Source organism: Medicago sativa, chromosome 4, assembly GCF_051527215.1.
Source record: "Medicago sativa cultivar Bolivia chromosome 4, Bolivia_mono, whole genome shotgun sequence".
NCBI lineage: Eukaryota > Viridiplantae > Streptophyta > Magnoliopsida > Fabales > Fabaceae > Medicago > Medicago sativa.
This window is the reverse complement of record NC_140752.1, coordinates 80,704,566-80,731,059: the sequence shown is the minus strand read 5'-3', so window position 1 is coordinate 80,731,059 and position 26,494 is coordinate 80,704,566. Positions and strand designations below refer to the sequence as shown.

The 26,494-nt window shown below is 33.6% G+C and overlaps 3 protein-coding genes across 6 annotated transcripts; 1 reads left to right on the top strand and 2 right to left on the bottom strand.

The window, feature by feature from the left end:
* The first annotated feature begins 483 nt into the window (after window positions 1-483).
* On the top strand, window positions 484-7,050 carry LOC146932483 (lysine-specific demethylase JMJ28-like). 2 transcript variants are annotated; one of them, XM_085704168.1, is made up of 12 exons: window positions 484-1,310; window positions 1,392-1,531; window positions 2,067-2,187; window positions 2,278-2,410; window positions 2,499-2,562; window positions 2,634-4,089; window positions 4,330-4,653; window positions 5,415-5,951; window positions 6,024-6,096; window positions 6,185-6,270; window positions 6,473-6,592; window positions 6,690-7,050. In XM_085704168.1, the coding sequence occupies exons 1-12, from the start codon at window positions 582-584 to the stop codon at window positions 6,759-6,761; spliced, it is 3,855 nt and encodes a 1,284-aa protein (XP_085560294.1). In that variant the 5' UTR covers window positions 484-581; the 3' UTR covers window positions 6,762-7,050. The 2 variants fall into 2 exon arrangements, with proteins under 2 accessions (XP_085560294.1, XP_085560293.1); XM_085704167.1 differs by having other exon boundaries at window positions 2,067-2,410.
* A 1,784-nt stretch (window positions 7,051-8,834) lies between these two features.
* Window positions 8,835-16,178, bottom strand: LOC146932482 (uncharacterized). 3 transcript variants are annotated; one of them, XM_085704164.1, is made up of 6 exons: window positions 16,022-16,178; window positions 13,602-14,303; window positions 11,651-12,992; window positions 10,340-10,606; window positions 9,452-9,607; window positions 8,835-9,250 (listed from the first exon to the last, which is right to left on the bottom strand). In XM_085704164.1, exons 3-6 carry the CDS (start codon window positions 12,983-12,985, stop codon window positions 9,131-9,133), a joined length of 1,878 nt encoding a protein of 625 aa, XP_085560290.1. In that variant the 5' UTR covers window positions 12,986-12,992; window positions 13,602-14,303; window positions 16,022-16,178; the 3' UTR covers window positions 8,835-9,130. The 3 variants fall into 3 exon arrangements, with proteins under 3 accessions (XP_085560290.1, XP_085560288.1, XP_085560289.1); XM_085704162.1 differs by having other exon boundaries at window positions 13,942-14,303; XM_085704163.1 differs by lacking the exon at window positions 13,602-14,303.
* Window positions 16,179-23,154: 6,976 nt separating this feature from the next.
* Window positions 23,155-25,683, bottom strand: LOC146932481 (transcription factor MYB41-like). Its single transcript, XM_085704165.1, has 3 exons — window positions 25,058-25,683; window positions 24,804-24,933; window positions 23,155-24,101 (listed from the first exon to the last, which is right to left on the bottom strand). The coding sequence occupies exons 1-3, from the start codon at window positions 25,191-25,193 to the stop codon at window positions 23,354-23,356; spliced, it is 1,014 nt and encodes a 337-aa protein (XP_085560291.1). The 5' UTR covers window positions 25,194-25,683; the 3' UTR covers window positions 23,155-23,353.
* Window positions 25,684-26,494: the final 811 nt, after the last annotated feature.

Here is a 26,494-nt window from a genome sequence, read left to right as displayed (position 1 = left end):
AATTTACAAAAAAACTTTATTTTTATAAATACGTTTTTTTTTTTTTTACAAGTTTTTCAATTGTGCTTAGGGATCAATAAATGCATTATACATCAACATTTGTTTAAACGCGAATAATCTTTATGAGAATTATATCAAACAGACGTGTAAAATTCTCAGTACTACTTTCTCTATACGAATTAAATTTTTTTCATACACAAAAATCGGAAATAAACACATTTAACAATTTGTTTAGTGAAGATCAACCACATCAACATGTACTATAATGGAAAACATAAAAAGAAAATTCATAACCTGCTTTTGACAGACAACACTTTATCATGTCTTCGATAATTAATGTTCCTACTTGTACAGTACTGATAGAACTTAACTGATATTCAATGATCCTACTTGTTTCAAATAGGACACAACATTTGCTAATAATTACGAGAATATGCCACGCCAAATTTACCATAAATAAAACACTCCTTTTCTGCTACATGTGCAGAAAAACACAGTTTCTCTGTCTGTTTTTCATTTAGGTTTTTAATTTTTTTTTAACTTTCCTCATCTAAATTTTCCCGAGAAAATCTCAATTTTCAATGGCGAGAAAATCTTCATCGGCGACCGAGGAGCTTCTACCGGACGAACTCCGGTGCGGAAGAACCGACGGGAAGCAATGGCGGTGCAAGAGGAGAGTGATGGATAATCTGAAACTGTGTGAGATTCATTATCTTCAAGGGAAGCATCGTCAATATAGAGAAAAGGTACCAGAGTCTTTGAAGCTTCAGAGAAAGCGTAAGAACAAGGAAGAAGAACAGGAACAAGAAACTGTTGTTGGTGTTGACAATGTGGAAGAAACAGTTAGGGTAGAAAAAGAGTTCAAAATGGAGCTGAGAAAAACTAAGAAGAAGAAAGTGAAGCTTGCAGAGAGTTCTGAATCGTTAACAGATTCACCTTCTGGTTCTGTTCCTGCGAGGAAGAAGACATTGAAGCAATGTGATACACAATTGGATCTTATAAGAATGGTTTTGGAGAGAGAAGTTGAGAAGAGGAAAAGAAACAATACCAATAAGAAGAAGAATAAGAAAAAGAAGATGAAGAAAAAAGTGATTAAGGAAGAAGTGGAATTGCATGATTTTAAAGAAGGTGAGTTGAGGAGAGAATTACCAAATGGAGTAATGGAGATATCACCCGCTTCGACGCCGGGTGATTATAAAAATGTGGGGACTCATTGTGATGTGAAAGTTGGTGATCATAAGATTGTAGCTGTAACGCCGCATTACTTCCGGTCCAAGAATATTGATAGGGTTGCTCTTGGAAAGTTGCAGGTGGATTGCTTCTGTTGTTTATAATTATATCTATCAATTTTCTGTGTTTTTTGTCTCTTCTGAAATAACTCTTTTATTTAGGTTGTGCCTTATGGACCAAGCTTGAAGAAGGGGAACATTAAGAGGAAGTGTCACTCATGCCAGAGAAGTGATTCTTTGAATCTTGTCCAGTGTTCGAGCTGCCACAAGGAGTTTTTCTGCTTTGATTGTATAAGAGATCGGTTTGTTATTCTTACATTCATTTACTGTGTATTTGTCACTATGTAGATGTTTACACTTGTTTTGAAGTTTTATGTTGTGCTGAATTTGTTACTTTGTTGGAATTCTCATCATGCATTGTAGGCTATTTAGCTCTATTTGAAAGCTTGCTGATTTTGATTCTATAGGGATGTATGTGCTATGTTATTCTTTTGGGGCAATGCAGAAACTTGAATTTTAAAAAGCACAATTTCATATGGTAAAAACATAGTTAGAGGTTAGGCCCCTTTTGATTTTCTTAAGAGAGATGCATGGCGTGATTATCTTTGTCGACAGAAGTTAAGAAGAAAATCATGAAATTTAAAAATGAAAACAGAAAACCTTGCTAGCGAATCATTATCTTTTATTCTCTGCGTAATTTGCAGAAATAGTAATACCAGATGGATCAATGATGATTTGTGCTAAGATAAAATTTATAAATGTGATTTATGTAGTCCGTTGCTCTTGAATTGAGAATTAAAACATGAAATGTTATTCAAAACTTTTTGACACAAATAGGTATCTTGACACTAGAAAAGAAGTTAAGAAGGCATGCCCAGTTTGTCAACGGACTTGCACTTGTAAGGTCTGCTTGGCAAGTGAAAGTAATGGCAGTGAAAGTAAGGACAGTGAAAGTAAGGTCTGGCATCAAACACACGTGCTTTTCTACTTGAACAATGTTTCATTGATAGCATATTCTGATACCTCAGTTTTTGCCCTGTTGTTTCAGGCCTATTTGTCTAGCAAAAGTAGAGTTGATAGAATACTCCATTATCATTATTTGATTTGCATGCTCCTTCCATTACTAAAGCGAATAAGTGAAAACCGAGAAACTGAGCTAGCAACAGAAGCAAAAATTAAAGGTAGTAATTTTCATTCTTTTAAAATGATGTTTTCCGAAGCAGCTTTTGTTCGTTACAAATGTATCTTAGATGTCATGTTGTGTAACAGGGAAAAGTATTTCTGATATTCAAATCAAGCAGGTTGAATTTGGTTACAGTGAAAATATTTGCTGGTAAGCTCTCGTCTATAGATGCTATTAAAAAAATGTCAATCTGGTTGTTAACTAATGTTCTCTGGTCTCAGCAATCACTGCAAAACACCTGTCTTGGATCTTCATAGAAGCTGTGATAGTTGTTCATATAGCCTATGCTTAAGATGTTGTGAGAAATTATGTCAAGGAAGAACTTCTGGAGAAATTAACTCATCTTTCTTGAAGCGACGTGATCAAATGAAAGCTTGTGTCGACAGTGAGCACCGTATTTTGGATCAGAAGGACATTTGTTGTGGCAATTTAACTGCAACTTCAACATTGCCCCAGAGGACAAATGGTAATGATATTGACAAAGCATCATGCCGTCCTATGGAGGTTGGTGGATGTGACACAGGCCTATTTGATTTAACTGCTACTTCAACATTGCCCGAGCGTACAAGTTGTAATGATATTCAAAAAGTATCATGCCCTCCTATGGAGCTTGGTGGATGTGGTACAGGCCTGCTTGATTTAACTACTACAACATTGCCTGAGAGGACAAATTGTAATGACAGCGAAAAAGGATCATGCCCTCCTACGGAGCTTGGTGGACGAGATACAGGTCTGCTTGATTTAACTACTACTTCGTTGCCCGAGATGACAAATTGTAATGATAGCAAAAAAGTATCATGCCCTCCTACGGAGCTTGATGGACGAGATACAGGTCTGCTTGATTTAACTGCTACTTCAACATTGCCCGAGATGACCAATTTTAGTGATAGCGAAAAAGTATCATGCCCTCCTACGGAGCTTGGTGAATCTAGTACAGGTCTGCTTGATTTAACTGCTACTTCAACATTGTCCGAGAGGACAAATTGTAATGATATTGAAAAAGTATCATGCCCTCCTACGGAGCTTGGTGGACGGGATACAGACCTGCTTGATTTAACTGCTACTTCAACATTGCCCGAGAGGACAAATTGTAATGATATCGAAAAAGTATCATGCCCTCCTACGGAGCTTGGTGGACGAGATACAGACATGCTTGATTTAACTGCTACTTCAACGTCGCCCGAGAGGACAAATTGTAATGATATTGAAAAAGTATCATGCCCTCCTACGGAGCTTGGTGGATGTGGTACAGGCCTTCTTGATTTATTATGCATTTTTCCCTCGACTTTACTCAGAGAGATGGAAGTAAAAGCAGAAGAAATTGTTTGTAGCTATGACTTTCCTGAAACTTCGGATAAAAGTTCAAGCTGCTCACTGTGTTTTGACACCGACCTTAATACTGATCGATATAATCAGTTGCAGAAAGCAGCTGAGAGAGGAGATTCATCAGATAATTGCTTGTTTTGTCCTACAGTTTTGGACATCAGTGGTGATAACTTTGAGCACTTTCAGAAACACTGGGGAAAAGGCCAGCCTATAGTGGTCCAAGATGTGCTCCAAAGTACATCAAACCTCAGTTGGAATCCACTGTTCATGTTCTGTACTTATCTTGAGCAGAGCATTACAATGTATGAGAATAATAAAGAGTTACTTGAATCCTGTTTGGATTGGTGTGAGGTTAGTATATCAACCAATCATACGTCAAACTTCTTTTAAAGTGATTTCTTAATCTGATACTTCTATTTGACCCAAAAAAGGTTAACACTATCATATAATAATATATATTATATTCAAAATATTTGTTTATTATAAATATAGACTAAGATTTAGTGCATTTAGTTGTTCCTTTTGATTATGGCCATACTAGGGTTGCCATCGGACCAAAATGCTATTGTTAAGTGTGTTTTTTATTGGCAGGTGGAAATAAACATTAGGCAGTATTTTACCGGGTCTCTCAAATGTCGTCCTCAGAGAAACACTTGGCATGAGATGCTGAAACTGAAGGGATGGCTGTCTTCCCAAGTATTCAAAGAGCAGTTTCCAGCTCATTTTTCTGAAGTAATTGATGCTCTACCAGTTCAAGAATACATGAATCCTGTGTCTGGTCTTCTGAATTTAGCTGCAAATTTGCCAGACGGGAGTCCGAAACATGACATTGGGCCATATGTCTATATTTCGTATGGCTGTGCTGACACAGAAGCTGATTCTGTGACAAAACTCTGTTGTGACTCATATGATGTGGTGCGTGACCTTGTTATGTTACTGTTCATCTCTTCTTAAACACATCTAGATTAATACTTCCCTGCATTTAAGACTTTATTTTCTTAATTTAACCTATATCATGTTAAAGTGATTTCAACTATAATGGGTTAAAATATTTCCTTTGATATTTGCTACGGTGAGAAATTGTATGTGTGCATATATCCTATCGTGATAACTTAATGTGGATCTCGTCTTCTGAAAGAATAAGCATCCTCATGGAGTATTTGCTTGTCTTGAAGATTGTTTTGTGCAATATAAGGTTATATTGTTTGCAATACTGTACTTGTTTGAGATCTGAAAGTGAAAATATGAAATGTGTTGTCAATAAAAGTTATAACCCCGTCTCATACACTTACGATTGTCTTTATAATAATAAAAAAAAAATACTCTTATAGTTGTCCAATCCTAATATATAAAAATGAATTTGGAAATTGTAACCAAGCATCGCCTATTGGTTCTATTTCTGATTCATAACTAGAAAATATATTTGCAGCGAATAGTGTGAAAAACGTTGAAAAGTTGATACCGAAAAACCTAGTCATTTCCTTTGTGCAATTCGTGATCATTTTATTTGTTCTAGCTTTATAATAAGGATTTAAAATTGGCCTGTGTCAGTGACCCTCACATCGAATTACAGGTGGCTACTGATTCCCTAACTCTCATATATCAGTGCTCTCTTTGTTAGTTTTAAAATAAGTTTTCTGTAGATAATCAATGCTATTTTGTGTCTGTGATTCCAGGTTAATATTATGACACATTCTGCGGATGTCCCTCTCTCTACAGAACAACTTGCAAAAATAAGGAAATTGTTGAAGAAGCACAAAGCTCTGTGTCAAATGGAGTCTGTTGCTACTGAGCTGTTACCTGAACGGGAAGTGAAAGGGATGCCATTATCACATGCTGAAGAAACGGTACAAAAAGGTTTACCGAGTATGGGGAAAGAAGGAATTGAGTTTTTCAGGAGAGTCGATAGAACATCTTGCATCTCCTCAACTGGAGCTAAAATAGCTTCTACTCAGAGCATATACAACAATATTTCCCAGGATGGAGAACGGAATATCGTTTCTGATTCTGAACCCTCTCTTCATGGGACTGTTCCTACCACCAATTTGTCACCTAGAAGTCCCGCTGAAAGCTCTAACTGTTATAAGAAAAAGTTCACTGAGCATTCAGGTGCCCAGTGGGATGTCTTTCGAAGACAAGATGTGCCAAAGCTCGTAGAATACATTAAAAGACACTACGATGAACTTACTAATACTCATGACTCTCACAAGAAGGCAAGTTCAATGTTAGACGATTCCTTGGAAATTTTTTGGAATTGTTGATTACTGATATTTTCTTGTCTGCAGATGGTTCATCCAATTCTAGATCAGAGCATTTTTCTTGACCATATTCACAAAATGAGACTGAAGGAGGAGTTTAGTAAGTACTTGTTCTTCTATTTGTTTGTTCATCTATTATAACTTAAAATCCTATATGACTTGATTAACTCACCTGTCACTATTACCAGAGATTGAACCATGGACTTTCCAGCAACATGTTGGAGAAGCTGTCATCATTCCTGCTGGTTGTCCGTACCAGATAAGGAATTCTAAGGTCTTGTGCTTTAAGATGAAAACTCTTTCTCTAGTTAGTTTGAAAAAACAAACTTTGTTTTTACATTTCGAAAATTCCTTTTGCAAATGATTTATCAATATCATGATTTAAACTAATAAGGATATATCGTTATCTCAATATTGGTCTATGTATCTCTTTAATATGCTCTAAAATTTGAAAATACACGTACGTTGATCTGCAGTGTTGTGTCCATGCGGTATTGGAGTTTGTGTCCCCTGAAAATGTTGCTGAGTGTATCCAGTTGATTGATGAGGTCAGACGGTTACCTGAAGACCATAAAGCAAAAGTAGACAAGCTTGAGGTGATTTCTGTAACAATATTGTTTACCAATTTACATTATTCTTGTAGTTGTATATAGAATTTGACAAGGCTTGCTTTTTTCTGCGATTTCTAAATAGGTGAAGAAAATGGCGCTACATAGCATGAGTGCAGCAATTGACGAAATACGGCAGCTTACATGCAAAACATGATTGTACCAGCTAAACTAAACATGCATGCCTCTAAGACTGAAGTCCTCATGTCTCAACCTTCTTACCTTATCTTCCACTTTGTTGTATACTAATGCTCAAACTCATTAAGATCTGGAAGGTACTTATAAATGGATTAATCTTGGTCTCTATCCTTTTTTGTACTGTATGATGTTTATGCCTTCCCTGAATTTGAAATAAATATATTTGGTATGTATATATCTTTCTTCAGTTGTTTACTTGAAGAAAAATTTGATAATATAAAGAGTGAGAGCAGAATGCAATTTGATTATTTTTGCACTCGTTCTAAATGTAAGAGATTGGAATGAAACTGTATCATGAATATAGTCTCTAAAAAATTCATTTGCTGTCAGTTTTATAGAGCTCATAATTGTTTTACTTCCTCCCCCTGTAAATGATGCTTGATATTTTTCATTTTGCTTAATTTCATGGGTATTACAATTTTTTTGAGGAATGATTATTACTATTATAAAGTAACAAAAATACTAATAATACACTTATAATATTTCATGCAAAAAAAATTCGAAAGATAATTTTATGAAGCAGTTCAAATAAGAAGCTTCCCTTGCAAGGTCAACTTGAGACATCATATAGAGCCCGTTTGTTATAGCTTTTTTAAGAAAAAAATCACTTTTTAAAAAAAAATAATCACTTTTAAGAGTTTTGCATCCGTTTGTTACAGATTTTTTAAAAATTCAGAATCTAAAAATAATCTAAAAACAGCTTCAAATGAGAAGCTGATAATCAGCTTCTCAAAAAATAGATTTTTTTTAGAGGAGAGAGAAAATATGAATTAAAAGATTGAACTAAGAGCCCGTTTGTTATAGCTTTTTTTAAGAAAATAATCACTTTTAAGAATATTGCATCCGTTTGTTACAGATTTTTTAAAAAATCAGAATCTAAAAAAAAAATCTAAAAACAGCTTCAAATGAGAAGCTGTTGAGAGCAGCTTCTCAAAAAATAGTTTTTTTTTTAGAGGAGAGAGTAAATATGGATTTAAAGATTGAACTAATTTTGTAACAAAAAAATCGCTTTTATATTGCTGTATCCAAACAAACTAAATTATTTAAAAAAAAAAGTGATTTTTATTACGGTAAACAAACGCATAATAGATTCTGATTTTTCAAAAAATCTCTAAAAAATAATCTCTAAATTATTTTATGTTAAAATCACTTTTATTTTAATCCGTAACAAACGGGCCCTAATTTTGTAACAAAAAATCACTTTTATATAGTTGTATCCAAACAAACTAGATAATTTGTTTAAAAAAAGTGATTTTTATTACGGTAAACAAACGCAAAATAGATTCTGATTTTTCACAAAATCTCTAAAATATAATCTCTAAATTATTTTATGTCAAAATCACTTTTATTTTAATCCGTAACAAACGGGCCCATAATCGATATTTTGAGGCACAAAACCACTGCAGTTTTGCATGTTTCCAACAATGAGTTGCAACGCCCAAATTATGTGATCTTTCTATCAAACCTCTCATAAAATCGATAAATTATAGCATCACGATCAAAGAATATGAGAAAGTTAAAATAAGATGTCACTCGATGGTAAAAACACATTTTCTGTAATTTTTTTTTTACTCTCTGCTTTTATTAAAATCTTTAAAACCGTGGCATCATTTTATAATTAAAAATTGTCTCAATAAATCCAACGTTTAAGTGTTTAAATGAAATGACCTAAATTTCTTGCAACTTATTTAGTATTCTGTCAAAAAAAAAAAAAAAAAGGTATCTAGTGTTCTCAACTTTGAACCTGAAGTCTAAGAATATAGTAGCGTTAAAACTTTTTAAAGAGTTTTGTCACTCATGATTCTATTCTACTCGACACGAGAGATTAATCTCCATAATTATATGCAAAGAGACCTAGTTTATATCCAAAAGACCAAGCATTTCCTAAGTATATTGGACTTTGTCACTCGTTGTGTAGTATTGCAGTTTGGTGGCAAACATTTAAATACAACGCAATCTGCTTCACACCTTATCACCTATCTCAACCTGAGTTCTAATTCAACCAACAATAGTCATCATGTTGGAAAATAAATTCACTGTTAAACAGGGTATATGTAGCAGTTGAGCATACAATCCCTGAAGATAAATTCTTATTAAGCTTTCCTGTGTCACAACAGTATAATGGACACAAATAATGAATCCTCTTTATCAACATTTTCTTGTAAACTGTGCTCAAGCACACAGTAAAAACTGCTGGAAGTTAATAAAAGATAATTACAGGGTATGAGTCTCTCAATAAGAGACAACAAAAAGAAGGGAAAAATGCCCTCAGTTATTCAGTACATATCAAAATTGTTTCTAAGTAGCCTCAATAAAGAAAGAACCTCCTCAAGGGGCCATCAGACTCTGAATTGTGTAAGCAAAAGACTTTGCCCAGTCAGCTCTAAGCAGCAATGTCTGCAGTGTCTCCATCACATTATACCCGGGATCAAGCTTGCGCTGCCAACCCTACAAATTATATATTCACCAATGTATAAAGTCAGTCACAACAGCTTTTAATAATTACCAATGTAGATGGTTTGGTGCATGCGAAAAGAAAACATTCTAAAATCTAATTTATGCTTTCGGCCTTTCACCATTATTTTCCATGCATGTCAATCACAAAATAAACATAAACTCTGTTACAGTGGTAATGTAACAAAGAATTACCTCTAAAACCAAGGTGGTCACCATGACAGTACAAACATTGCCATCAATATTAACTCTATGGCGCCTAACTTTCTCAAGTAATTGCTCCATGCACTCGGCTGGGTGAACCGCGTCACCTTCTCGAGTTCCCCAAAAGGTAAATGCCTTTTCCACTTCCTGTTAGAAAACCAAGAGAAAACCAAATGTATAAAATGACTCACAATCCTAACCAAGGAGTTCAAAGCGAGTGAACTTAAATAAGAAAAAACAACATTTGTAGATGAAGCAGTTTATAAAAAGCCAATGACAATGGCTAGGCAAAAATTTATCAAAGTGAAATAGATCCGTATGCAGGGTCTACCATCAAGATCGCCCAGTTGCGTATATTAATTGTATTGGTATGCACATAAACATTGAAAGTAGATACCAAAAATTCTATTGTGTTTGTGTGTGGGTATTGGGTAATCAGGCTAAAGCATGTGAAAGGTGAGGAATTAACAGACAATACAATCACAAATAGTATCCGTTTAGATATGTGGTGCAGCACAAATTCTCCCATCCCAATACACGTGTTGGACGCAACTTTATTAAACTACAAATATAAGATTTAGAGTGGGTGCAATAGGTGAGGGTCCCGTGTGATTCAAAACATACCAGTAGATGGTCAAGAAGACGAGAACTCGTGATTATTTTCCTTAAATTTAATCCTGATCATCGGTTATGATTGTAAAATTATCACACGAGCATGCTCTCGCATAAATACACGATACACTTTCAGTGTACATATATATATGTGTGAGTGTGTGTGTGTGTGTGCGTGCGTGCGCGCATGCAAGTGATAAAATAAAACTTGTACCTTCATGTAAAACTCATCCAACCATAAGCTAATATACATAATAACTAAATTACCTCAATATAAGCCTTCGGATCAGGGCAGTTCTGTTGCTTTGACAACCTGAGTGTGCACTCAGCAGCGGTCCGACCATCTCTGCGGGCAACAGCTTTGAAAAACTCCACTAAATTTACCCGATCGCTACCAGAGAGTTCAGCCGTCATGCCTACATCGAGGAAAATTACATGAGGCTTTGATTTGAAGAACGGTTTGCGAGCCTTGCTCTGAGGCACTCGAACAAGAATATTTCCAGGATGCATGTCTGCATGAATGAAGTTGTCCACCTGAAAGAAGACGCGTCAGTGTTTTGGAAGCTAAACAATTGTATGGCATTCAAGTTTAAAGCCATCAAAAGGGCCCAGCAAACTTTTTGGATGAAAGAAAATTTATGAAATAAAAGAGAAATGAGTACTGTCAAGAACCAATCCTACTTACTTAAGTTGCTTGAATGTTTGCGAATAGTTTATATCTAGCGCAGTCCCTCATGCAAGAGCCCTTTGGGGCTTAAAATATGGGCAGTGAATATACCCATCTCACCTTATGCTGAAATTTAATTTTTTATTTACAAGATTGAATTTCATAAGGATTGAATTCTTGACCACTTGGTCATAAAGGTTCTAATACCATGTCAAGGACCCACTGTTCCAAAAACTAAAGTTATTAGGTGAGCTGTATCTAACAGGTACTATAATAGATGACAAGGTATCCTCGTAAAGTCTAAGTACGAGGAAGGCGTTATAAACTACAGAGCATAGTTGATAATTGTTGGCAAAAATATTAACAGGGTAATTTTCTTTTATTAAAAACAAACACAAGATAAGATAACACACAAGTCAAATAACCTTTGACTAACAATGTAAATTAAAAAGAGATACATATTTAATGGAATAGAAGTTGATTATCCAGTGGGTTCATAGTGTAGAAAAATGTACAGGACAAATATAAACTATAAGTATTGTAATAAAAACTGTGGTCCATTTTGTTTTTTTGTACCAGACTAACAAGACATTACAAATAAGTACTTAATTTTTCGTCACTTCAAATTTCAGGGGTAAATTTGTTGATCAAACAAACTTGGTTAAGTAGGAAAAAAAAGAATACTTGTCCCTACTAAGTCTAGGGTCTTGGCTCTGCCACCACTAACAATAGCTATATATCTCTCTACTCCATATTAACTTCATTTCAGGGCACATTAGCTATCATGAATTTTCCTTAATGACACAACACACAAAGAATGCTAATAAAAAGAAGTATTTAATAGCAGCTCTGTCACCAACCACAATATATATATAACAAGAAAGGAAAAATGTAAATAGATGATATCTTACCAGAAGCATCTTCAAAAGTGCATTACTACCAATATGAGCAAGAGCGCTTTTGATCCCTTCATGTCCTTGAAGCTCATCAACATAATGCGAGACACTTTCTCCATTTTCATATGTTTCCACCAAAACTGCGGGATGCACAAGTGGATAAACAGGCTTAGGGAAAGACACGTCCCTCCATTGACGGAAATTGTAAATAAAGCGGTTCAAATGAGCAGCTTCCCTTGCAAGGTCAACTTGAGACATCATGAAAACTGCAAACTGCTGAACACTTTCGTCCAACCTTAACCAATTAAGTGCAGGGATGAACTTTGAAGATTTTGCCACAAAATTGATAATAGCGAAATCCCTTCTGATAGATTCTCCCACACCAGGATGCCTGACCTTCACTGCAACTAACATGGGCTTTGCTTGCTGACCAGGGTAACGATATTTTAAAGACGCACGATGCACTTGGGCAATACTTCCAGATGCAACAGGCAATTCTTCAAAATTCTCAAAAATTTCAGAAATTTTACGACCAAATGCGCTTTCTATAGTTTTCTTTGTGTAGCTAAAACTATGCTCAGGGGCTTTGGAATGAAGTTCTGCAAGCTTAGTACATATATCTTGAGGAAATAGATCAGGCCGTGTAGCCGCCCACTGACCCCATTTTATGAATGCCGGACCTGCTCTTTCTAGTGTACGATGAACAACCCGGAGCCACATTTTCCTGAACTCGGGGCCAAAATAATCTGCAAATGGTGCCATCAGTATGCTTGGAGAGAATAATATTGCTAGATATATAGCTCTCCCTAACAAGACCAGGCCTTCTACCACAATAAAGGCAAATGCAAACATGTAACTGTATCCATCTTGTGCACTCATACACAAAGCATTTGGTGAAGGGTAACTCCCTGCATCTGACTGATTTTGCTGAGCCAATGCTAGCTCTCCACATGCAAATGCAAAAATACTAGGAACCAGAAAACAAGAACGAGCCAAAGCCAGGCTCACTGCTTGAGCAATCATATGTACAGAGGTAGATCCACTATAACCATTGGAAGAATATATTTTATGCAGCAATTTCCAAGCAATTTGAGATTTATGTGCTGTAATATTTTTTGCTGAGAATAAAGTGAAGTTCCAAAAAGAACGGCCTTTGTGAAAGTTTTCTCTAGCTCCTCGCCACATGATTGAACTACATCCTTCACTGGGAAACTTATACTGCATATATGTCCTGCATCGGTTGATATTGGGTGCAACTGAGACCAAACCTGCATTTCTGCTGACACACAGATATCTGCTTTTATGGATTCTAAGAATAGATTCGGCAGCCCTCCCAATGTGTCCAAGCATAAAAAACCTGACAACCAAAAATTACGTTAATTACAACACTATCAACAAGCACATGACAATCGCTTCTTTCAAATTCTACTTGCAGCAAAAGGTATACACATGCATTACATTTTGCATCAGTATGACGAATGTCACAATTCCTTCAAAGACATAAAGTGGCTTAGAACTCGATTTAAAAAATAAATACCCCTCCTCAACTGAGTAGTGGAGTTGTTTATTAAGTTTAACTATAGCATTAGCCTCCATACTCGTACATAGCGACTTTACTATCCATACCCTTACCTCCTGGGCACTGTATCGGAACTAGTTAACTGAACTTTAGTTAAACTTGGATATAGTCTACCGTAATGCATTTGTTTGACAAACAGGTAAACATGACTGCAATTCTAATACGAACGTTAACAGCTAAAAGTTAACAGAAAAAAAAGGATTTGCTAAAAAGATTATCAATTGAAAAATATTCAAAGATCATCCAATTAATAACTAATAAACATTATAAACAGAACTACTTGACTTAATAATGAAATTATTCAACAAAAAAAAATCAATTTTAAATATAAAACATAATGAATATATTTTGTGGTATGAATAGAGTTGGGAACTAAAGTATCCATACCCACAAAATTTACGAGCAATTATTCATAGCCAGACTCCATATCAGTAGAGGTTATCCATATATCTGTATACAATACTTTTAATATGAACCCTCATTCTGTAATGCAGTGCCACAAACCATCACCAAGGCAAAATCAAATTTATTGTGTCGAAAGTAACATTTGAAAAAAAATGCCGTGAAATCTCTTGTAAATTAACTCTTTTTCCTAGCTTCCAATATCCAAATTTTATCAGTTTCATCTCTAATAAATTGCCAATGACTTACTTACCTTAATTTGCAAGAGAGAATATTTGATAAATATTTTTATAAATATGAAAAGATTATTCAATTAAAGCATTACTTGTCCATTCGAGCACGAAGGCTGAAGCAGATGAAATTCGATGATGACGACAGCGATGGTGGTATGAAAGACTTGAGAAGATTTGGAGAATGTGAAGAAAGGTTGTAGAAATACTAATGCGTAGATGCAAATTGAGGAGATCACTGGCAACCTAGTAAGATTTTGAGGGTCGTAACAAACAGAATTAAGCTAAAGCTGTTGAGGAAGGAATGAGATTCATTTTATATCCCAAACACGCCCCCTCGAGCAAGGAATCATTTGGCCTTAATGTGGGGACAATGCACTAGGTGCTATATATCTTGCGCTGAAATTCATCTTTTACTTTTCAGTACAGGAGAGGCAAGTTTCAAACGCGTCACCACCTGGCGATAAATTACAGGACAAGTAGGTAAAGGGACAAGATTTATATATATTTGTAAAAAAATTACTGCTGCAACAAAAAGACTTGCAAATAAAGAAAATAAAATATCACTAACTTTTACATAGAGAGGAAGAGAATAGTAATTCAGTGCACATAATTCTCAAATTACTTTGGCTAGTATGCATAGAAATTTAGCAGTTTGGTCCCTAATCAGTTTGCTTGAATATGCTATTTTATTTTCAATGAAATCAATTTAATCATGTAAAAACTGAAAAAAATAATTGATTTGTTTGGATGAATTAGCTGCCTAACAATCAAATGGATGTCATAAAAAATGTTCAAATTTTCAGGTCTTGCTACGGTTTAGCGACCCTCATAAGATGATTTGTCCAACCCAAGGATAGCTCCTGAAATTTTTTAGTAGTCTAGTAAACTAGTCACCTTAACAGTTTGATGACCAAACCAAAATTTACAATTATGATGTTAACCTTTTTAGAAAATATCATAGGTGATAAATCAGCAGAAAATTGAAAAAATAGATATTTCGAGGGGGATGTATTCAGTCTTGAATGAATTTAATATTGTAAAATGGATAATCCAAATGCCATGAATGAATTTAATATTGTAAAATGGATAATCCAAATGTTGTTGTTGCTCAATAGCTGAACACAAAAAAAATGTAAATCGTAACTTATATCTTTTCAATGATTTTCTTTCTGTGCATTACACATATTCTCAATACTTGTAAAACTTAAATCTATAACATAACTTTTAAATGTCTTTCATTTGTCTTGGTGAATGATAGAACATTATGGTGTAATTCAATCCATGTAGCCGACCTCATTTAGTGGGAAAAGGCTTGGTTGTTGTTGTTGTTGGTCTTGGTGAATCAGTTATTTGTTTCTTATAAAAAGGATTAGAGGGAGTAATAAACAATCCTACGTTCACTACAATGCCTTAAAGGGGACTTAATTTGGTTAGATATTGCCTTTCCTTTTGTATCAACTAGCAATTCACAGAGGAATCACCACCATGACGCCATGACACAAACCCAAACAAGGACAACCATGGTTCACGTTGGAGACGAAGTTCAGAAACTTTCTTTTGGTTCAGTATGCAAAACAGTGCAAATAAATAAGCTTTTATGTATAGTGTATTGTTCATAAGCTTGTCAAAGTAGTTTGTGAAAAAACAGCTTATGAAGATACAATTTTAGTTAGTGAGATCTTATGAATTAGCATTTCTTTTTACAAGAACATGAATTAACATAAAAGCTTATTTATCTACATAAGCTATTTTTCATAAGCTCAAAAGCAAGTCAATCCAAACGGACCCTTAAGTTCTCCACGATAGCTGATGAAAACGACTTATAACTTAGATGAAAAAAATTGACTTTATTTTATCTTGGGTAGTAAACATAGCTTATTCATAAGCGCTTATGCCGTAAACTACAAATTAAATTGTTCATCCAAACAAGGCCATGGTAATCAATTATAGCAACAAACAATAGAAAACATCATTGAGGAAATTCAACTAATCTAAACATGCAATAAAAACCAAACCCATCCTACATTATAAATTGCTTAGGGAATCAAATCACCTATTTCATTCACACCCTTTTCCTCTAAATACCTCAAAATCAATAAAAATTCAATCTTTAGATGAATCAACGTAATGGGCACATTGAAAATAAAACAAAAATTGACGGGAAAAAAAAACCTGAAAAGCAGAAGAACATGCTGGTTGGGTGGTGGAGTTGAAGGCGATCAAAGCAACGCGGCAGAAGAAGAAGTTGAAGGATGTGAATGGCAATGTGAATGTGAATTCAATCCAATATACTTGGCGCAATTGAAACAGAGGCGGCAATCACAAACACAAACCCTAAACAACTATAACTATATTTCAACACCTTCGATTTTTTTTTTTCTCAAGAAAAATAATACAAATTCGTATTTTATGAAGGAAAAAAAAGAACGGGTATATACCAGTTGATAAGAATTTTAATTCCCTCAAAAAAAAAAAGAATTTTAATTATTTTTCTTGTGAAAAAAAATATTTTTAGTTTTTTTATAATTAAGATTTTTTTTTTACATTTCTAAATTCTTTTTACAGTAATCTAATTAAGATTTTTTTTAATAAAGTATTCTAATTAAGATTTTGTGATGTGTTTTATTTGATTTATATGAAATTTTTATATAAATCCACTCAAGCCAGAATATTGAAATTTGAAAGAGGTGGTAGAAAGGTTTTGTCATGCTTATGGTTGAAAGTTAATATTCAAAATTCTAGATTCATTTCTTATGCTAATATCTTAAAAAAAAAAAAAAAAGTGAATAAATTTGGTTTTATAGTCATTTTATTCATCATACTTGGTTAAATAAATTTTGTCATGCTTCTATCTTTTAAGTATTTTTATTGTATCCCTGATTAGAGACGTCGGATTATCTGAGTTCTTCTTATGTTTGGAAGGTTATTACCAAGACAATTGAAGTTTTGAAATACAGCTTCAACACTATAATTGAAAAAGGAAAGGTTTTTCTTTGGTATGACAAATGATTGGAGGATGATTATCTTTATAATTATGTTCCTTGTGTTCGTATTAGTCAAACTAATTTGAGAATGAAGGACATTTACTATCACGACCACCGGAATATTTCTCATCTCATAATTTTAATACCTCTCACTATTAAACTCCAAATTTAAAGTAGGGAAATGTTAACTTGTGCCCTCAAGGCACAAGTTTAGAAGCTAAATGTAGAAACTTAATTTTGGAAATCGTGCATTCAATGTCTTGAAAGTTTAAAAACTTATTTTTTCAATACAAACTTTATGTTTTAATTCCTTTTTTAGATTCTTAACTTGTGTCCTTAGGGCACAAGTTAACATGACCCTTTAAAGTATATTCATTGATGAGTCTTCTCATAACATCAAGATTTAGACTTTATTCCCCATCATGTATCTACTCCGTTAAGAGCGGTTATCAGTGGTTCACTTCAAACTCTTTCTTTTGTAGGTCAGATTCAACAAGAAACTTGGCAATGGATTTGGAGGCTAAACCTCTGAAAGAGCTTGAAGTGTTTTATCTGGTTGTTTATGCATGGTAACCTTCCAATGCATGATGTACCAACAAACCCCCACGACTTGTTGTACTAATTTCACTTCATTTTCAAAGTTACATAATATAAAATCATAGTTGTAGTGAACGATGTACCAACGAACCCCACGACTCGTACTGATTTCACTTCATTTGTTTAAATTAAATTATAAATAACTAAAATAATTTTGAAAATATGAAAAAGTCTCTTAGTGGAATACATGTCTTGTGGATTCGACCCCAATCATGTTGTGCCATTAAACATTTTTGTTTTCAAAATTAATCTATTGTATGTTTTCTTTGGGTTAGGGAGAGGGAGGTGAGACTTAGAAGTGGCGGAGAAGGTTGTGGGTGTGGGAGGAAGAGTTGTAAGAGTAGTGTAAGGATTTACTTCACGGTGTTACCTTGTAGGTTAATGTTGGTGATAAGTGGGTGTGATATTTAGACTCAGCTACATGTTATTTTGTTCGTGGTGCGCATCAATTTATGTGCTCGCCACTTCAACAATTTAATAATTATGCTTCAAAATTACTTTGGCAAAAGGAGGTTCCCGTTAGGGTTGGGAATAGGCCAGGCCGGCCTACAGGGGCCTACGGCCTGGCCTGTTTTGGCCTGGCCTGGCCTGTTTAGTAGATAGGCCTAGGCTTAGGCTTTTTAAAAAGCCTGTTTAGTTAAATAGGCCAGGCTTAGGCTTCCAGAAAAGCCTGTTAAGCCTAATAGGCTGGCCTATTAATACTATTTATTAAAAAATGTTTTTTTATATTAAAATAATTGCATATATTAAAAATATAAATATCTTTTTCTCTATCTAGTAGTCCCATAATAGGCTTTGTTGTTATAGACTTTTAAGTAGGCTTTAATCTAGTTAAAATTTACTTGTAGTTAAATAGGCTTTTAAGTAGGCTTTAAGGCTTGTTTAGCTTATTTAGTAGGCTAAATGAACTATTTAATGGCCTTAATATAAAGTAGGCCTGTAAGTAGGCTTTCAGGCCAGTCCAGGCTTTTAAATAGGCCAGGCCAGGCCAAGAAAAACGGCCTATGATAGGCCATAGGCCAGGCTTAGGCCTGTAAATTTTTTCGTAGGCCAGGCTCAGGCCTATCAAAGCCTGGCCTGGCCTGGCCTATTCCCATCCCTAGTTCCCGTGAATGTTTCTTTGTTTGTCTGACATTTTTTTGTAATAGGCGTCCTAAGAAAGATAATCTCTTCAGTAGGGGCTTTATTCCTTAAGACTCTCAACTTTGTGTGGGAGGCTGTGGAGAAATAGAATCATCAAATCACCTATTTTCAAAATGCAATTTTTTTTAATCCTATTTGGTATCTGGTACGTAATTGGATTGGTTTTTCATCGGTTGACCCGTTCAGCATGTTGGATCATTTTGTTCAGTTTAGTCACTTAGTAGGTAGCTCCAGAATGCGTTGTTCTATCATGCAAATTATTTGGATTTCGTGCATCTGGGTTATTTGGAAGGAAATGAATGACAAAAAATTTAGAAATCAAGAAGTATGTAATCATCAGCTTTTAGACAAAATTAAGATGTTATCTTTTTTGTGGTTGAAGGCAAAATATCCCCATATTGGTTTCGGCTACCATGATTGGTGTTTTTTAGGGGTAGAAATAGGTTAGGTCGGGTTAGCCTTTGCAAGACCTAAACTTGGCCTGTCAAAACTATTAAGGCATAAGTTTGGCCAGCGGCCTATAATAGGCTTACATTTTTTGTCTGAGTCTGACTTTCTGAAAGCTTGATATGACCTCCTAGCCTGCTTAAAAGCTTATTTCAATGAACATCTTTAGATAAGTAAAGTGATACAAGGTTAAACAGACTACCAATCAAATAAATGAGATTAAACTCTTGTTTGATATTTAACACAATTTTTTAGAGAACTTTACTATATATTATATCATATTTCAATTCTAATTTATACTAATACATTTAAATATGCGAAAAATTAATGTAGACTGGTAAGCTTAAATTAATGTGAAGATCAACAAATTTATAATATAATTCATAGTATAAAATAAAATATAAAAATTAATAATATTATTATTCATATTTATCTAAGTAGACCGGCCTAATAGGCCCGAGAGGTTTTTTTAATGGTATGTGGCATAACCTTTTAAACTAAATAAACTTCTAAAAAAATCTAGACTTTCTCTATTTAAGAAAAAGAGCCTGAAATCATAAATTAGGTCGTAGGCCCTGCCTAACCTATTCCTATCCCCTAGTGGTTTTGTCCATTTACTTGTCTTGGAGTTGGTTAAGAGTTTTTTGTGTGTTTTTTGTTCGTTAAGAGTGTGTTCTTAACCTTTGATATGTATTGTTGAACTTGATATTACTCTTTTTTGATAAGTCTAGTGCTAAAAAGAATGAGTTTTCGTTAATATATCTTATTTTAGTTTGTTAAAAAAAAACTATTGTAATTTAGAGTTTGCATAGGTCATCCATGACCATTAAGAGTTTAACTGCCCTCAATACTTAACCAATCAAAAGAAGTTTATCGATGGATCAATCACATCATTAAGCTCATTATTGGAATGATCGTAGTCTTATGAACTGATCGCTGGATTACAACAGCCCGGCTGGGGTTCCAAAAACCAATTTCACTTTGACATATCTCCGCCGAAAGTTTAAGTGTATTTTTCTGTTATAGTCACTCTTTTGTTTGAGGTTGACAATTGGCCTTGAACTTTGAATTATGATATTGTATCATTTTCATTTGTCATATCTTAAAATGGATACAAAACGAGCTATATATTATATACACCTAAAGCATTTTAGTATGTGGTTTGGTGAAATTTTAAGGACTAGCATTATGTTTTTTATCAATCGTAACATAAAAACATATATGTGCACTGGATATTATTTCTTTTGACTTTTGTACAAATGGTCATGTTATCTACTCAGAACATGCTTTGGTGCATATTAGGTGTACTCTATTTAAGTCAAACTTTGAAAAATTAAGTTTTACTCCTTCACAATCACAGTCAATGCGATATTCGAAGTTTTATGTAAATGCACATATTAGAAGACTAATGGAAATGAATTTAGAAATCAATGTGTGTCATTCATTCATACCGTGAAGAAAGACATGCATGCTTAGCTAATAAGAGAGAGCGTAACAACAGACCTCAATTGGTTTATACCAATTCAGAAAAAGAAAAATTAGTAATGAAAAAAATGAAAAATTGCAATACTTGGTCACTCCAAGTAATACTTGGTTTGAGATCTAAAGTCCTTGTTAGTATTTTAATTATTTTATTGTTATATTTTTGCTTTTTTTCAGGTGTTATATTTAGTTTAATTTGTGTCAAAATTGCAATCTAATTGTTTGAAAAAATGTATGAGAATTGTTCATTTTGTCGCGGTACCATGTGTTGAGTAAGAGGCTTATGACGACTTTGAGTACATAATGTTATTAAATCTTGTTTCTCTAAAAAAAAAAAAACCTTGTTGACGTATAAATGACGAACAGCTTACATGCACAATATGTGTAGTGGGGGTTTCAGGCATGCACCAGCAGAATCGGTAACCGAAGTTTGAACACCTTATAAGCATGCGAGAGAAGCAAAGGTAGGTAACCCATGGCTCATTCCCATATGTGGGTAGCACGGGTTATTGGCTAAAGTATATGATACGTAAGTTCCTGCAAAATACAATTGAAGGAACCAAACTGTGACTATTATTTATTTGAAATGTGTTCCTTGAAAATGATCCAACAATAAGAAAGTATGTGCAATTAGTAAATATATTTTTTTTCTACATTATTACTCCCATTTACCGGATCAGCTGTAACCCATACTGGACCCCCCACTCTTGTATTATTGAGCCTCATTGCTGACACAATTAGTGCTATCACACCCCCATTTAATTCTAACCCCCCCCAAAAAGAAACATAAAAAGGAAAAAACCGCACAAGAAACACGCCATGATTTTCAATACAAAAAGGCAAAAAGCATCTTGGTTTGTATGAAGGTCCCCACAGACTGTGGTGTCAAGGTTGGTGCATGGCCACGTATCCAAAATAAAGTGTTTTTAGTCAAAGCCTCCCATGCAAAATTGTTGACTATAGTTGTACTTATTTATCGGTACGTGAAAAGGCTGGTATCTTGGATAGTTGTCCACGAGTGCTCCAGCATGTTGGATGAGGGTTATTTGAACAACATTTAATTGACAATTTTTAGGACAACCATAAATTTGTAAAGAAAAAATAGGTATTTGCACAAAAATCAACGTAATAGAGAGATAAAGTAAAAAATATGTGAATATGAAAGAAAAGGTTGTAGCAAAAATTATCACAAAATCATGTTCAAATATCATTTCTCTTTTATTAAAGATATAAAAGTTAGTTACATATTAGCTAGTTAGATTACTTATGAAGCACGTGTCTAATTGGCTATATAAGCTTTAGTGGACTACTTGGTGTAAGAGTTATCTTACAATGAATATTATTTCCATTTCACTTTTCTAATATGGTATATTAGATTATTGATTCTGACCGTCCACCATTTAATCCAAACACTCAAGTTGTTGAGCATGAATAATTGTATTTGAAAAACTAAATCCAACATATATTAAAGATAATGTCTGAATAAACTTTATAAAGAATGTCATCCTCATCTTATCAGCCACACCAATTGCAACGACAAAAATATAAATGAATCCATTTTTTTTCGTGTAAAAAATCCTTTTAAAACAAATAAAGATAATGTCTGAATAAAGTTTATTGCAACGACAAGAACATAAATGAATCCATTTTTTTCGTGTAAAAAAATCCTTTTAAAACAAAACTAGTTCATTAAAAGAGAGTTTTACAGTTAGGTACCATATTAAACAATTTGGGTCATGTTAACTTGTGCCCTAAGGGCACAAGTTAAGGAGCTTAAAAAATAAATTAAAAATAAATTTTATAATGAAAATATAACTTTTGCAACTTTTAAGACATTAAATGCACAAGTTTCAAGAAAAACTTTCTACATTTGTCTTCTTAACTTATGCCCCAAGGGCACAAGTTAACATTTCCCAAACAATTTTATCTCTTCACGGGACATCTAACCCCCAACTAAAAAATTATCAACCCAAGGTAAAAGTAAATAGAAAAATAAACTTCTATCAAAAAAATAAATAGAAAAATTGCTTTGTGCTACATAGAACAGTCATACACCCTATTGTGAAACATGTATGCTTTTTGTATGACAGGGGTGAACCATGTATATGCGTTTAAAAAATACTTTTTCCTATATATAATTGATGTATTTGCGTATAGATTAGACAAAAGAAAGCCACGTGCGTGCTTATGTGTTACTCCCTCTGTCCCACAATAGATGATCCATTTGAAAATGTGCAATTTTGATCTAACTTACTTTGACCATATTTTTCTACTAATATACAAAGATAAACAATATCATATAAGATGTCGTTAGATTCGTCTCGATGAGTATTTTTAAAATATCAAATTTTCATAATTTTTTCTAATATATTATTCAAGATATTTAAGCTCAAAATTATGCATTGACATGCGTAATATTGTCAACTGTGTCATGTATTATGGGACGGAGGGAGTACTAATTTGGATTTTTATATAGGTTGATTTCCATTTTGCTAAGATACTCATGATTTGAAGTGATGTATATTATTGGTTCATTGCTTTGTTTAAGTAATTCAATTAGTCAAAGGAATTCCATTTCCCAATCTAATGAGGAAAGAAAAACAGATATACAAATAGTAACATATCAATAATAGAAACTTTAAAATTCAATAATTTGAAAATGATGAAGACTTTCATATACTCCGTACTTCCTAATACAACCAAAGCCTCAATAAACCAAAGTCAAAGTATCAAACACTGATCAAGTTTTAGAAAATTGTTACATGTATCAACATCAATCCGTAATTATCTAAATAGCCACATAAATCAACACGAGTAATTAGATAATCAAACTTTTGTTTAATCCAAATTATTACATGAACTCATTCACACCTAAGCTATATGAGATAGGAAATTCAAATATGTTGCTGCTAACATAGCTCTCTGTCTCATCTTCATTACTGCTTCCATTGATATTCGTCGAATTCGAATTCTGGTTGTTGTTATTGCAATGAAAGGTTGAAGTTTCTGATATGTGAGGCTCCATAATTAAATCATTTGCATGATAATCAGAACTTGAGTAGTTATAGCATGGTAATTGATGAACAAAATCCTCTGTTACATTACTTGAAGCAATTCCATTGCAATGCAAATCATTTAATTGTTGGAAGCCAGATTCAGGTAAAAATGACGAGTATAGATTCTCATTGGATTCAACTGAGTGTGTTTGAGTGAAAGGCATTGAATTATTATGACCACAAGGTGGATTCAACAACATGTTGCAAGCTTCTTGATCCAAGTGTGAGCTAATTTGTTGGTTTTGATCAATTTGATAATTCTCTTGTACATTTTGAGAAGAGAAGAGTGATGAAGCCAACTTTAGAATCTCTGTGTTCACTATTGATTGTGTACCAATTAGCCTTTGGATGTTCATTTGTGATGAGGTAGAGGCATAGAGAGATGAATTTATGATAGAAGATAGGTCCAAAAGATCAAGGCGTGGATTATGTGTCACAGGATCAATTCCCATTCTTAACAGTCTTTTCCTAATGTGAGTGTTCCAATAATTCTTGATTTCATTGTCTGTTCTTCCTGGTAACCTAGAAGCAATTGAAGACCACCTACACAATTCAAAACCATATAGTTTAGTCACAAAAATCATATCTATTATTCTATATATAGTATATAGTATCTATTTGGCTTAATTAATGATTTGGTCCCTTAAGTTATTTGTTGGTTACATTTTGGTCCCATAAGTTATTGACGTTACAATTTGGTCCCTTAAGTTACTTTTTGGTTTCGTTTTGGTCCCTTAACTATTAAAAGTTTCGTTTTGGTCCTTTAACTTATTTTTTGGTTTTGTTTTGGTCTCTTAACTTATTTTTTGGTTTCGTTTTGGTCCCTTAACTCTTCCTCCGTCAACCACTTTGGTCCTTTACGTTAGAATGAATGTATTAGAGTTAAGGGACCAAAACGAAACCAAAAAATCAGTTAAGGGACCAAAACAAAACCAAAAAATAAGTTAAGGGACCAAAACGAAACCAAAAAATAAGTTAAGGGACCAAAACGAAACTTTTAATAGTTAAGGTACCAAAACGAAACCAAAAAGTAACTTAAGGGACCAAATTGTAACGTTAATAACTTATGGGACCAAAATGTAACCAACAAATAACTTAAGGGACCAAAAGAGTAATTAAGCCTATCTATTTTAATCATAATGAAAATTATTATGTACTAGTATTTGACTCATAGATATAATTTGTTACACATGTGTGTAGTTAAATTGATTAAAAAAATTATATACTAAGATACTTAATTATTACTTGTTGCCAAGAATGCTATGCAGATGAATTATGGTTTCTTCTTCTTCAAAAGAGAATCGTCCTCTCTTTATATCCGGTCGGAGATAGTTTGTCCAACGGAGACGACAACTCTTTCCACATCTTTGTAATCCTGCAACTCAAACAAAAATAACCAAACATTTTACTTCAATATATAATGTTGATTATTTTGGTAGAAATAATTAATTTGAAGATTCATAACATATGTGTATGTATTTATGTATATATGTATGTACCAGCATTCTTTGGGAGTAATCTCCAGTTGCCATAACCATGTTTTTGAATATAAGCTATAAGTTTTTGGTCTTCCTCTTGCGTCCATGGTCCTCTTTTGAGGCCATTATTCTTTTCACAACAAGGTGCTCTTCCCATGGTAGTATGTGCTATAGTTCTAAGGTAAGTGAAGGCTTTGAAGTTAATTGTTGAGCTAATATTAAACTAATAGATGGTCAATGAGTTTGCGTGAAGGATATGATATGTCTGAAAAGAGGGAGAAGTTTTTGAGACGTGAGAAAATAGAGAGATACTAAGACTCAACTCAATGGAACTTATTGTTGTGGTATAAATAGAAATTAAGGGTAAGACACAGATGAAGTCAAATGGATTTGGTGCCGTCCTTTGTTGTCTCTTTAGCTACGTGTCCCTCTTCTTATCAAATCATCACCTAGTAAAATTTCTCTACGTTGTTTGTGTACAGGTTCTTTTGTTTTACATGAAATATGGTTAAATTTTATCATCCATTTTAATCACTTGTGATAAACCAAACAGAACACACTCTTCAAATTTAATGCTATCATGGATTCAAGCATCATTTTCCGGGTGAATGTGACCGTAATCTTCTGGATTCATATTAGCTGTAATCAACCTCATATTGCCACGCAACCCCCTTTTAAACATAGATGAATGCCTATGTCTACTCAATTTTCTCATCTTTGGTGATAAAAAAAAAAAAAAACTTAGAAATCTCATAGAAAGATATGGTTGGCTATGTACGTTAAATAATTGTGATAGTTATTATAAGTTGTTTTAATAAGTCAGCTTGATAATTCCAAATATGACAATACAAACATACCCCAATTTGGATTATTACATAGCATCAAATCATTTGTCCCGTAATTTAAAACATGTCAAAACATCGTTTTTAAATCTAATTTTTTTTTAGGAAGGGACCACTTAGTGGATTTTAAAATGGGGGATCAATTCCGTAAACTGGTGAAAATAAGAGAATTGAAACTATAATTAAGTTAATCATTTAATTGCTTAACTTCATTTTCAAAATATTTTTTTTTTAAATTGCATGAGATTTAATTTTTAAAGTTTTTAATTTTTGAATCAAACTTCATTTATGTGTTTTACTACTTTCAGAGTTCTGCTTTTAGTTTTTGGGCCGTGTTAACTTGTGTCCTTAGGGCACATGTTAAAACACTTAAAAATGAATTAATCAATAAATACACAAATTAAAAAGATAAAATATAAAGCTTTTAAAATTAAGAATACACAATTTTCAAGAATTTATTCAACTTTTGGTTTTTTACCTTGTGCCCTTAGGGCACAAATTAACATTTCCCTTCATTTTTTTCATTGTTTCTTTCTCGATAGCATATGAAATGGTTGAGAGCATTTACTGCTCCGAAAACCGAAGTATTCCCTCCGTTTCAAAATATAAGCAAAAT

Coding starts and splice junctions, on each gene's coding strand:
- LOC146932483 (XM_085704167.1), top strand. CDS start 582: ATGGCGAGAAAATCTTCATCGGCGACCGAGGAGCTTCTACCGGACGAA. Junction 2,563..2,633: donor TACAGTGAAAATATTTGCTG/GTAAGCTCTCGT, acceptor CTCTGGTCTCAG/CAATCACTGCAAAACACCTG. Junction 6,271..6,472: donor ACCAGATAAGGAATTCTAAG/GTCTTGTGCTTT, acceptor GTTGATCTGCAG/TGTTGTGTCCATGCGGTATT.
- LOC146932482 (XM_085704162.1), bottom strand. Junction 10,607..11,650: donor CACTTTTGAAGATGCTTCTG/GTAAGATATCAT, acceptor GTCTTCTTTCAG/GTGGACAACTTCATTCATGC. Junction 9,608..10,339: donor ATCCGAAGGCTTATATTGAG/GTAATTTAGTTA, acceptor GTTTTCTAACAG/GAAGTGGAAAAGGCATTTAC.
- LOC146932481 (XM_085704165.1), bottom strand. CDS start 25,193: ATGGGAAGAGCACCTTGTTGTGAAAAGAATAATGGCCTCAAAAGAGGA. Junction 24,934..25,057: donor ATTACTCCCAAAGAATGCTG/GTACATACATAT, acceptor TTTGAGTTGCAG/GATTACAAAGATGTGGAAAG. Junction 24,102..24,803: donor CATAGCATTCTTGGCAACAA/GTAATAATTAAG, acceptor TGAATTGTGTAG/GTGGTCTTCAATTGCTTCTA.